Source organism: Anolis carolinensis, chromosome 1 (assembly GCF_035594765.1).
Source record: "Anolis carolinensis isolate JA03-04 chromosome 1, rAnoCar3.1.pri, whole genome shotgun sequence".
Lineage (NCBI taxonomy): Eukaryota > Metazoa > Chordata > Lepidosauria > Squamata > Dactyloidae > Anolis > Anolis carolinensis.
The window spans coordinates 111,491,152-111,504,947 of record NC_085841.1 but is presented as its reverse complement, the minus strand read 5'-3'; the positions used below and the strand labels follow the sequence as shown (position 1 = coordinate 111,504,947).

At 37.5% G+C, this 13,796-nt stretch overlaps 1 protein-coding gene across 4 annotated transcripts in view; it reads right to left on the bottom strand.

The window, feature by feature from the left end:
• Positions 1–13,796, bottom strand: part of epha7 (EPH receptor A7) — a 252,466-nt gene that overhangs the window by 96,856 nt on the left and 141,814 nt on the right. Inside the window, exon 6 of one of the 4 annotated variants that reach the window (XM_062980646.1) lies at positions 9,061–13,370. The exons of the other annotated variants lie outside the window; for them this stretch is intronic. Coding sequence (XP_062836716.1) covers positions 13,366–13,370 — 5 coding nt within the window. The 3' untranslated portion in view covers positions 9,061–13,365. Of the gene's footprint in view, positions 1–9,060; positions 13,371–13,796 lie in introns of those variants that run through there. 4 annotated transcript variants of the gene reach the window in all.

Genomic DNA, 13,796 nt, shown 5'->3' with positions numbered 1-13,796 from the left:
AGAATGCCAAAAGGCATTTGAAACCCTAAAAGAATGCTTCACAGAAGGACCCATTCTAAAACACCCCGATATCAGGAGCCCGTTCATAATCCATTGCGATGCATCAGACTGTGCGTATGGGGCAGTACTATTGCAAAAGGATCAAAATGGGAACTTAAAACCCTGTGAATATTTGTCCCGGAAGTTCAGCGAAACTGAAAAATGTTGGCCGATATGGGAAAAAGAGGCACTAGCCATATTAAAAGCCTTAGAATGCTGGCGGCACTTTCTCGAAGGAAGCGGAATCCCATTTGAAATTTGGTCTGACCATAAGAACCTCCAGTATTTAAAGTCTCCTCGAAAATTGTCCCCCAAACAGATTAGATGGGCACAATACTTCAGCAGGTTCGATTTCCAATTAAAGTTTTTTCAAGGGAAGCAGAATGTCTTGGCAGATGCCCTTTCACGCATGCCTCAACACGAAGGAATAACCACAGCAAAAGAGGGAACAATATTCTCTGATAAACAATGGGGCTTAGCTGTCAGGACAAGAGCACAAACCCAAAAAGAGAACACTGCTATGGTTGAACTCGGCGGGGAAGATAATTGGGGAAACGAACTGAAACAGTCTTATGAAGGAGACCAGTGGATCGCATCCAATGCAGAACAGGGGGAGCAGAAGGGGGGATTTTGGTTTGTGAACAAGAAACTGTATATCCCAGCAACATTAAGGATCAAGATTTTGCATCGTTTTCACAATAACCAGAGCGCTGGTCATACAGGAATTACAAAAACAACAAAAGCAATAGCAAAACATTGCTGGTGGCCAGGGATGAGGAAGGACATAAAAAACCATGTGGTTCAATGTGATGATTGTGCCAGAAATAAATCGAGAGGAGGGAAACCAATGGGATTATTACAAACAGTAGCAGAACCTACCAGACCTTGGGAATGTGTAGCTATGGACTTTGTGGGGGAACTACCGGTTAGCAAAGGACATCGTTATATTTGGACAGTATTAGACCTGTTTTCTAAACAGGCCCACTTTATAGCTCTGCCGAAACTACCATCAGCCGAGAAACTAGCTGAATTGTACATAAACCACATTTACAAACTGCATGGATGTCCCAGTAGAGTGGTCAGTGACAGAGGAGTACAATTCACAGCAAAATTTTGGGAAAAATTCTTGGAAATGCTAGGAGCAGAAAGGAGTTTAAGTTCTGCTTTTCACCCCATGACAAATGGGGCGGTAGAACGTACTCAGCAGACACTTGGGCAGTTCCTTCGAATGTACTCTAACATGAGACAAAATGACTGGTCTCGGTGGTTGGCTTTTGCAGAACTAGCTTTTAATTCGACTATACATTCAGCAACAAACAAAACCCCCTTTGAAGTAGTTTACGGGTATGAAATACAGCCTCTGCCCCAGCTGCCAAGATGGGCAGAGAATGAGGAAACAGAAGGGGGGAAATGGAAAACGCAAATGATGGAATGCTGGAGTCAAGTGACTGCATCCTTAAAGGAAGCACATAAAAAGTATAAAGTGTTCGCAGATAGAAAGAGGGTGGAAGGTGATAAATTGGAGAAAGGAGATTTAGTGTGGTTAAGTACCCAAAACATCAAACTGGGGCTACCTTCGAAAAAATTGGGCCCTAAATATATTGGACCATTTAGAATACAGGGTGTTATCAACGAAGTGACTTTCCAGTTGGCATTGCCAAAAAGTTTGGGGAAAATACACCCTGTATTCCATCGTAGCTTACTGAAAAAATACATGGGTACTTTGGACAAAATGGACACATAGAATTATTGTTTTGTTTCAGATTTGTGATGAAGGAAGAACCGAAGAGGAGGACGAAGAAAAGGAGGGCACCATGTCATGGAACCCAGTTACAGGGCTTTGGTAATTCAGCCCTGCAACTGGGAGTCATAACATAAACAATCCCAGAAGCACCTGGCAGAAGAAGATAGAATATGCCTGGGAACTTGGGACCGAAAGTATAAACAATTATAATTGGTCTAGTGTGTGAAAATGGTAGTAATGTGATATTGGAGGTGGGACTTGATGATGATATTTACGTGTGGTGTTACGTAGCATCAAAAGTTATAAAAATAGTTGTATGTAAACATTGAGTCATTCTTGACTTTTCCAAAGTCATGTGTCCTTCAATAAAGATTGGATTTGAGAGCAGTTATCTCTAATCTGCGTTCAGACTGATCCTTTGAAGTGAGCAGGACACTACTTATTGGCTTAGTGCAACTGAATCCAGGTTCATCAAATGAGACACAAGTGCAGACGGATATGGTAACATAAACCAGCCACACCTGCACTATTACTTGTTTCCCTGTTGATGGATTATTGAATGCTAAACGAGAGATTGTACATCTAATAAATGACAGCCCATGATAAGCATTTATTGTATGTATGTACACATTCATATATCAAAACAACTCCTTTGTCCCATTCCATAACAGTATTCTGGAATGTATTTCCTTTACATTTTATGCAATCTAGTTACAGACAAGTTGACTGGTTTGTTTTAAAATGGCATAGTTTTGGAGTACAAAGCAGTCAAATGCAAATTTATGGCACTGGGGAAAAATTCATTTTTCATCCACATACTACAAATACATTCTAACTTTTAGAAAATTAAATTTTCATATTACAAAGTTTTTATAAAGAATAAATAGAGTTTAATTTTCTACAAAATACTATTTCTTGGTATAGATAGGAAAATGTTTTTTTGAAATACATCTTTCCCTTTCATTTATTATGCTTCTATTAATATACTAAGTTATTATATACATATTAGTTGGAAAATAAAATTCACCAAACCTATTTAAGTGTCCCTCACTTGCGTAAATCTTTACTGCTCTGGAGCTGATGGATTCCCTAAAATAATTAGGGAATCCATCAAAGGCAAATATAAGAATACAGACCTTGTGGACAAAATCTGTGCATCTATAAATGCTCCTGAATTTTAGAAAAGTACTTTGGGAAGGCAGTAACAACCTACCTCTGAACAAAACTTGTCAAGTTAGCCTTAAGGTCACCATTATTTGAACACACAAAACGATCACAAAAGTGTGCAGCAAAGAACTAATGGGAACTTACATTTTTTGCTATCTCTCAGATGTGGCCTAAATTAAATAGCAGACATCCACTGCATCCATCAAGAGGTGCCTTCCTGCAGCTCCCCTAAATGTAAGAAAACTAGATTTGGGAGTTTTTGTATTGTGTCAAGAGAGTGGAAAAAATCCAGAAACACTAGCATTAGAAACAGATCCACTTATTTAACCTTAAGGGGAGAACTTGTATTCAATACATGTATGAATGGGAATAAAAGAATTGACTTTGTGATATAAAGTGGGAAAAACAACAGCAACTATCCCTGATGTACACACAGCATTTGAACATCTCTTACGGGAAGTCCTGTATCTCGATATAAATTATTAATATTCAATCATTAATAATGCATGTTTTCAGAAAGGCACCGTTTAATATCAATAATCTGTTCATCATAAATATAATGTCACAAAACCTGTTTTACATGATTACCTTTCACAGTGGAAGAAAGAAGTATATTTCAGGCACACTAGAAAACATAGGATTTCAGGCACACATGCTATGATCTAGTGCCAGGTATAAGAGTTCATTCTTTACGGGGGAAACAAATCTTTCTTCAGACAGTCAACTTTTCCTTTCTCTGGTGTAACTGAACAGTGTAACTGTGGGCACTTCCAGACATTAGTTAAACCTGTGCCAAAGTGGGTTTAAGTCCACCCCCTCCCAAAAAAAACCCCCACTGGCTTTCCTGGTGGGGTTTCTAGATGCCATTCCAATAACTACTGGGATGGCATCCAGCCATCCCAAACCCCATGAAAATAAGTCCTAAAAACTTTTTAAAACTTACCGGGCCGCCATTACAGTGGTTCTTCTGTCTTTCTGGTACATAGAAATGACGCAAGTGGAGACCGGGGGGGGGGGGGGCACCGTAATGGCTGCCCGGTAAGTTTTTAAAAGGTTTTAGGGCTTCTTTTGGGGGCTTGGGGGGAGGGGCGGGCACCATCTCACACCTAGATTGCTATGAGGACTCACCCCCGGGTACTCCCAGGACTACCCAATAGTGAGTCCCCACAGGCCCAAAACCCCATTAGACCCTGCACTAATGACTACCTTTGGTTTTGCTCCCCTTTGATCTAACACTGTGAAGATATTTTGTAATAATAATAATAATAATAATAATAATAATAATAATAATAATTTATTTTATTTGCATAGTACAATCACTGTACATGGTACTTTACAAGAAACCAGAAAAAAACAAAACAAATTTATAATCTAAAGACAGGGCACACAGGGAAAGGGCAGTAGGGATTAAGTCCTGCAATATCACCTCTCCCTCTAATTATTTCTCTCCCTCTAATTAGGACTTTATTTTTCTTTTCTGTTTGTTGTATGAACGTAGAGGCATGGATGAGGGGTTGTGCTGCCAAGTTTAGTGTTTCTGGGATGTGTAGTTTTGTTGTTTTAGGCTGAATTTTTTTATCCTTTTATATATATAGATAAAACAATACAGATTTGACATTTACTTGAATAGGAATTTGATAATTCTTAATGAAAAACAAGCCATAATTTGTAACAATACATGCTTAAAATCCAAATAGTCATCAAAATGAACAGTGCATCTGTTAATAGATGGATATCCTAAGGCCAAAGCGGCCATTTTTCAGGGAACTGTAAACATTTGATTTATTGCACATGGAAATGAGGAAAAAATAGATAAAAAAATGTCTGAAGCATCTACACATTGAGAAATTGATATCCGCTTCACTTGGTTGCAGTTTATGGGGTAGGCCAGACAATCTAACTTATTATTTAGGTTGAAGTTGCTATTCAAAGGTTTTTGGCTAGGATACAGATTTGATAAATACAAGGTCAAACACTCAAAAATAACCTGGTTGCATAGTGGTGGAAGGAAGTATAATTATAGATATTATACATCTAAAATAAAACTATGAATCATGGTCTTCACATTAAAGTCTTGTTAAGATATGCTTTTGAAAGGTCATATAGTAAGGGTATTAAAGTTTTGTGAATTTGTAAAGGCATAAATCCCATTTGAACTTGGGCGTTAAGCAGGGTCAGCTCTGGTTAGTCCTTGAATGAAAGACTGCAGGCAAATGTCAGTTGCTGTAGGCTATATTTCAGGGAAAGGAATGGCAAAACCATTTCTGAATATTCCTTGCCTACGAAAATCCTATGAAATTCATGTTATCAGTATAAGTTGACAGAAGAATTGAAGGGACCTCCACATACACATTTTGATATAAATGGGCAGGCGGATCTGGAGAGGTTATAATCTCAATGTGCTTGAATGAACAGATGAGAAGGTGAAATGTATTTTAAATTTTAGAAAATTACTTGTTTTGTCATTCACCTTGAAGCTGTATCCCAATTTAAACTTAACTACGTACAATATTGCCTCTTTAGTTGCCTGAATTGTTTCTGTCACTTGAGTTTGTGGTAACAACAGGAAACCTACAACACAGAAAGGCATGAGCTTTTATAATAAAACAGTTCACCCTAGATAGCTATCATGATATAACACTGCAGCAAAGACAAAACACATGGAGATTCCTGTAGTTAAATCAATACCCCATCTAGGTTTGCCTTTGGCATTACAAGAAGATAATATTCAGCTTCTTACATCAAGACGAAGTATCCCAGCAGATGTTAGTATGGAAGAACAACGATTTTGCTTTGAAAAAACAGAGCCCACAGGAAGTAATACCAACTGAGTAAGGGTTGGGGCACTAGAAAGTGATTATTCTTTTCACAGTCAATGTTCAATGCTTAGTCATTAGTTACAGGGGAAAAGATTATTTCAATGTAGCATTTCTGCTACACAGATATGTCGTTTCCTTAGCACATATCCTGGTTAGCTCCTAATAGATTATTACAGAAAATGTTTGTTTTAAAGTAGCCATTAGGTCATATTTTCAAATGTGTTCAAATAAAAACAATGTTAATTGGAAAACTATATTCCTATTCACAGAGAAAGTGGAGATGAAGTGGCCTTACTTTGGAATTTATACTGAAGAAATTCCATAAGCTTAAGACAGAAGGAGCATTGGACTAGGTCTGTGAACATCTCTCTTTCTACGTATCTACTTCCAGGAGGAAGAAATGTATACTTATTGGAAGACAGGTGGGATATAAATACACATATGACTAACAGATGATTAACTCTTTTATCAAAAGTCCAGAATTCCTGTGATCTCTGGCTCTTTATGAGGGTTGGAAAAAATATTTGTGCGCTTTAACCCAAGTACTGACAGATCCTATTTCCGGACTGCATTGTGGTTACACCTATTGGTAATAAAGGCAACTGAATACTTTAATGCAGGATGCATTCATGTAGTTCTAGCCCAGTAGATGTTGTTGGGCAACATTTCCCACCAGCCTTAGCCAGAATAGCCAATTGGGGAGGGGGGGGGGCGGGTTGTCAGGAGCTGCAGTCCAAGAGTATCTGACGAGTGAGAAGAGATCACCCTTGCTCTAATGAGCAAGGGACTGAGAGCTTACCCATATAATTGGTTAGAATTCTGGAACTGAAAGTGTACACACATTATTGACACCCATTAATTAAACAGAAACAAAACAGATGAGATTATGGCTAGCAGAGAGGTGGAAAAAGATTTGGACTGGACACAACAGTACCAAGATTAGACTTCGTGTTACAGACCTGTCAGTAGCAGTTGATAACTATCTACTTTTCTGCTGACACTGCTTTGGATCAGGGTTCTCTAGTAAAATTTTACAAATTAGAGTGTGGCTTAATCAGTCTCTTAATTATTCCTAGGTCATTATCTGATCATGATGTTGCTCAATAACCTGTTCTGACATGTTTTCCAAATACATTGGAGATAAACTCTGTCACATCTGAACTGACTTAGACTCTTCTTTGATCACAGTATTGGCATCAGGATTTTGACTGGTGTGGCCTGAGGAATCTCATAGTCATTTCAAAAATAAATCAAAACACCAAGATCTGCCTAATTTTGGAAGCTAACCACTTCTGAGTATTATTTGCCTTAAAAAAACCTCTAAGGAATTCATGGAGTGGCCATAAGCCAATAGGTAATTTGGAGACACATAGCTAACCATTCATTTCTTAGCTGAAGTCAATGGCTAGTTTTGACTTTCAAAAATCTGCATGGATTTATATCTGAAGGACTGCCTCCTCACATGCCTTCCCCTCACAATATTGTAAATATCTGTAACAAAATTTTCAGTTGTATCTCTATAGTATCCTCTAAGAAAGAGTTATTATACATGCTATACATTTTTCCCCTAAGCACTCAAAATATTTTATGGATTTCCAGCATCAAACATAAAAACTTCTGTAATATCGAACTCCTCCTACAATTAATTATCCAGTCTTCACTGTATCTGAAAGTGGAGGCTCCACTTTGTATCAGAATGGCAATTTACCATTGGAAAGTCTCTGGTGAACCACTCATAACTGATCCAAATATATATTTGATAGAAAAACTGGGTATACATTATTTATTAGCAATAAACCAATGATAATGTTCAGAGTAGTTCTACCACAGCAATTAAAGAGGTATGCACTGGGTCTAGATGGTAGATTGACCAGAGAATCATAAATCTCACTCTAAGTAACAAGAACACAAGCGTAACAAATATATTTTCTTTCTATATTTTGTAAACGTGTTTAAATTATCTGGATGTAAAACTAATTCTGTGTAGTTTTATATACAGCACTTTTGAACAAGTGAATACATGTATTTAGCACATTTCTTCATAGTAAAAAAAATTTATTTTTATCCATCACACTTTGAATTAGTATTTATTTATTTCCAATATTTCTATCCTGCCCTTCTCACCCGAAGGGACTCAGGGTGGCATACAATTGGCAACAATTCAATGCCAACCCATCATTAAAACAAACAGAATATAAAATCTATTACAAATAGTTAAATACAGTATAAAATATAAAACATATGGTTAAAATCCGTTCATCCAATATCCTAGTGCTTTATCCATATATCAGTCTGGGTCATCTTTGTCGTTTATTCGTTAAAAGCCTGAGCACATAGCCATGTTTTTAAGGCTTTTCTAAAACTCAAAAGGGCTGGGGCTTGCAGTATATCTTTTGGGAGGGTGTTCCACAGCTGGGGAGCCACCACCGAGAAGGCCCTGTCCCTCGTTCCCACCAGCCGTGCTTGTGAGGCAGGCGGGACCGAGAGCAGGGCCTCACCAGATGACCTTAGGGATCTTCCTGGCTCATAGGAAGAGATACGTTCAGACAAGTAGATCGGGTCAGAACCATTTAGGGCTTTATAGGTCAAAGCCAGCACTTTGAATTGGGTTTGGTGGCATATCGGCAGCCAGTGGAGCTGGCTTAGCAGAGGGGTGGTACGCTCCCTGTATGCCGCCCCAGTTATTAATCCGGCTGCTGCCCGTTGTACTAGTTGGAGCTTCCAGGCCGTCTTCAAAGGCAACCCCACGTAGAAAGCGTTGCAGTAGTCCAGACGGGATGTAACCAGAGCATGGACCACCGTGGCCAAGTCAGACTTCCCAAGGAACGGGCGCAGCTGGCGCACAAGTCTGAGTTGTGCGAAGGCTCCCCTGGCCACCGCCGAGACCTGGGGCTCCAGGCTCAGCAATGAGTCCAGGAGAACCCCCAAACTGCGAACCTGCGTCTTCAGGGGGAGTGCGACCCCGTCCAACACAGGCTGTAACCCTATTCCCTGTTCGGCCTTGCAACTGACCAGGAGGACCTCTGTCTTGTCTGGATTCAATTTCAATTTGTTAGCCCTCATCCAGTCTGACACAGCGGCCAGACACCAGTTCAGGACCTGAACAGCCTCCTTAGTGACAGGTGGGAAGGAGTGACAGAGATGGACATCATCTCATCATCTCATCATTTTAAATCAGTATTGATTTTTAAAAAATCTTCCCTAATAATAAAAAGTATGGTATCTCAATTTCCAGTTCTGTCTGCTCTTTAGCTTCTCTGAGTTAGGCAGTTTGTTTTTATTTTTTTTAATGTAGATATATGCCAGCTAACCTGTTAAACATATACATTGCCAGCTGTAGCTCCATCTGTTCAACTAAACATTTTCACACCAAATCTGCTGGGAGAAAGGCAGGGAGATAAAGTGGTTTAAATGTGTTTTGCAGCAACAAGAAAGATAAAATATGAACTTCTGTGTATATGTCTGTGAATCCTATCAGTAAGAAAATATCATTTCTATTGCCTATATAACTCTAAATATTAAGAGAAAGAAATAATGTTAGAAAAGAATCAAAGACAAATTCAGAAGTTGTAATGGTGGTGGTAGTGGTGATGGTAATGAATATGGTAGAGGTGGTGGCAGTAGTAATGACTGTGATGTTGATGTCCAGTCCAGTTTTCTGGGGCGGGGTGACTTGTGGAGTTGTTTTTTAACAATTTGTGTGGTTTCTATTGCAACTGATCAGTTTTCAGATGCCCACCTACAAAACTTCTAAACCCACCATATTTTCACAGGCTTATTAAGGCACAAGAAAAATCAAGAGTTTTTGAGAACTTACTGGGAACATAAATATCACTTCCTATAATTTCATTTCTCTTGGGATCAGAATAAATACAAATCACAAAAAGGTAAGGAATATTTCTCTATTTCAAAATATTGTGTATATGTGCCTACAGAGTCTTCTGTAATGAATAAAGCTATGCTGACTATAAGTCTCAGATACTATTTGCCTTAGCAATCATGTCAATGGAAACATCAAACATAAAAGTTGGTATAGATCTACTTTCTACATATAATTAAAGCACTCAAAAACTACTCTTGAAATACACATAAAGCATGTTTATACTACTTTGCATGCAAAATCACCCTTCATGCGATAATCTCACTACATGGTTCAGAGTTAATAAAGAATTATTCTATGACATAAATTCTGCCTGAAAAAGAGAAAAAAAGGAAACTTGGCCCTCAGACTTGACAAAGTTCTTTAGTCATATTTTGATATATTTCATCATTATAAGATTAAACTGAACACATTGAGTGTAGAGCAACAAAAGACATTGTCAAATGCATTTGTATTCAACACTTATTGTTGTTGGATAGCTTATTGTAAAACAGTTAAACATTTTTCTGCCTGAAAGGCAAGTGTCTTTCTTTTCATATTTACAAGGAAAAAACCAGTCAAAGGTTCAATTGATCCTACATTTGGAGAAATCTATAATTGTGAATAAAGCTAAGAAAACCAAACTGTGCTGTATCATCACTTGCCCACACAGTGTATAATATATATAGATGTTGAATTAGTGAAGATTGAATTGTACTTGAAATATTCATCACCTGATGATTCACATATTGACTAATGATGTCAATATGTGAATAGGCCATCACAGGTCACTGTCATAGAGATGATGTTCAGTCGAGGTTTAGACATGTGAACTTGGATTAGTGGAAAGGAAATTATCCACTTCCTCTTCTTCATGGCAAATCCTCCAAAATCTTTAAGATACTACACAAAGAACTGAAGGACCCTGCTAAATGAAGTGAGTTGTCATGAAGAGTGATAGATTCACAAAGGTCTTGTAGAGGCACCTTCTCTGAGATTAGCACTTCCTAAAGTGGCATGCAGATGCTGAATCCAAAGCTTGCCAAAGAAAGCTTCATCAGGGAAACCTCGACTACCTCTGATGCTTGGGAAGGGAGGACAAAACTGCTGAACAGAATAGCTGTGTTTTTGATGCTCTAAAATCGTGGGTGGGGTGGTCTGTTTTTCTTTCTGTCCACCTCATGTAATGAGAGATTTACAGTGTGCTGTAATGACATCATGCCATAATGGTGCTATTACAGCTATTTTCAAAGGGAAAAAAGGAAGCAAACCAATCACAAAGCATAAGGTGGGCCAAATGAGGTAGTGATAATGACATTAGTGCAGATAAAAAAACTGTAAATAACACTATTACAACACAAATGTGTCAAGGCTGTGACACATGGTGTAAACAATAGCTGAAGGAATTTTCAAACAGTATAATCTGCTTAACAGTGTAATGTGATATGGCCCTAATGCAAACAAATAAAAAGCATGACTGATTCGTCTGACCTCATTTTAAACAGCATTACATATTTGTAAATATCAAGGAAGAACAGAGCAGGAATGTAACTAATAACTATAATTTAGTGGGTGTACCACAAATACTATCTTTTTCATGTCTTGACAGCTAGAACCAGAAAGGCGAGGGGCGAGGAGATACAGTGAAACACAGAAGAGTTATATTTAGCCAGTGACACCATAGCTGTGGCCCCAAAGCACACAGCACAAGAATGAACTCAGCCTCAAATGCTATTCATTCCTAGGATAAAATTGTATGCACATACAATAAAACAAAAGGCATCTGTAGGTAATTAATGGATATTTTTCTGATGTGAAGGCTATTTTGGGAAATAAATGAAAACTGTATGTGGAGAGATGTCTCCTTTTTCTTGCATGCCAGTTTCTCAGTCCGAATCACCCTCCTAAACCATACCAAGAGATTGATATTGTTTTGGAGAGCGACCATATTCTGAAATAGTATACTATACTCACCTGATAGTGAATCTGAATTTCCTAGAATTAATATAATTAAAATAATTATATGTGGGAGAAGTCTACACTTCAGCACTAATTATGTGCTATTTCTCCCTATTCTTTTTTCCTTAATGGGTATAAAACCTGTATAAGTAAAATTATCAGCTGTGTCTATCAACTCTCTTAATGTCACCTACACAAAATGAATTCAGTATTTTCACATTGATGCATAGTTCTCTCATTGTGCCCAAAATGTGTCCTATCTGCTGAAATAGAGAGACAGGATTTTTAAGTAGTTGTTTATAACATAACTGAAAACTCAACATAATGTTGGTACATCTAGCAGAACAAAAGTAAACATTCATTTGGCAGCTTCATTAATGCATGTATGATATTGCAAACAGTCTCAAACAAAAAGCAGTTGTTTGGCAACAGCTGGTTTATAAAAATCAAACTATACAGACATCTAGATCTGGCAGCAGGGAAGATAATTTGGTAAATTTGATTTCAAAATACTGCAGCTCCATAAAATGCACAGAAACTTCATAAGAACATTCTTTTACATTCTCTCCTGGAACTGAGACTTGAAGAAAAATGTCATCAGCCTCATTGTTTGAAGTCTATCTTCTTATATGGTCCTTTCATTCTTTCCCAACCAACTCAATATCAAAATAATACATTAAAACTATCAGTGAAGTCAAATCATGGTCATTTATCAACTACATTACTATTACTCAATGGTGCTATTGCCTTAAAAACATGGCCTGCAGATCAAGTAGCTTTAGTGCTACTACTGAGTATGCTAGAATGATAAGTAGATCCAATCCCTTGATAAACACAACATATCTTGTTTTTAAAAGCCTGTATATAAAAACAGTACAACTAAAAATGTCATACTTGTTACCAGATTTGGCCAAGAGATTAAAGCCTCTTTTCTGGGTAATCTCTACAAATAATAAACCATATAACACTTGAACCAAACAAATAATTCCTTTGGAGATAAAAGATGATAAGGATACAAAAATATATTTATGAACAGATGTTTTATTGGCTGTGGACCATCAAAAGGCTCTAGAGTTCAATATACAATCTGTTTGCAGAAAAGCTATTTCTACATTTTTGCTATGATTCTATTACTGTTTAAGTCATACTTTGAAACTCCTACATAAAAATTAAACAGAATGTCTAATTTATTCTAATAATGAAGCTTTGATTGCTTCAGTTTTATTAAGGTTTATTTCATATATGTTGCCTATGAATAGATAACTCCATGACTTAACAAAAGGTTAAAATAAATGTGAAACAGTTTATAAATATACTTTTTAAAAAACACAGAGAATAATGTTCTACTATTTGGTACATAGGTTCATAGCCTCTCTGGAGGCCTATATCCCACATATGGATATACATTTTTCCCAGTAAAGAACATATTCTGAATAAAGGACCTACACAGATGACGTATATACTCAGATCCATGTGACTGTGGCTAGTGGCCTGAAGATCAGGTTTCTCTTACCCCCATACTCATAGAAAAATGCACGCCAATGAATGCAATACTGAAATATCACTTCCATTTGAATATGGAATTACAGAATTTGGATTCCAATATCAGAAAGATCTTACGTTCAACTAAAAATCAGTTCATTCTTCATAGATTGAACATTTGAGAAAGGGAAGCACAGTAACTTTACCCTTCATCACATGTTTCCATCATGTCTTTTGTGGAAAGTTCATTGGTTGCATGCAGAATCTCCATACACAGATGTCTCCTTTTTTGAAAGTCACCCTGACATGAGAAAAGCAATGGGAATGTATGAGCAAGGGAGCAGAGTCAGTACAGAGAGAGACTTCTTTGTTTGTTTAGTAAGTTTATTTATCGTGTATATATTCCAGTTCAAAATAGTGCATTCTGGACTGCAGGCAGTCCCCAGGTTGTGAACAAAATAGGTTTGTTCTTAAGTTGAATTTGTATGCAAATCAGAACAGATACAGTTAATAACTGTTGCTGGTTTTAGCTTTGGAGAGCATAGAGAAGAGGTAAAATCGCTGTGATATTTGCTGTCTGTGCCTCTGTTCAGAAGATTTTACCTCACTTTCTTTTCCTGTGATGAATGGATTTTGAAAATGACGGCTTTTCATGGAAACAAGGCTTGGTGACAAAGCTTCCATGGAGACACCTTTTCCCCATGATAATTCTTCCAGGAGTGAATTT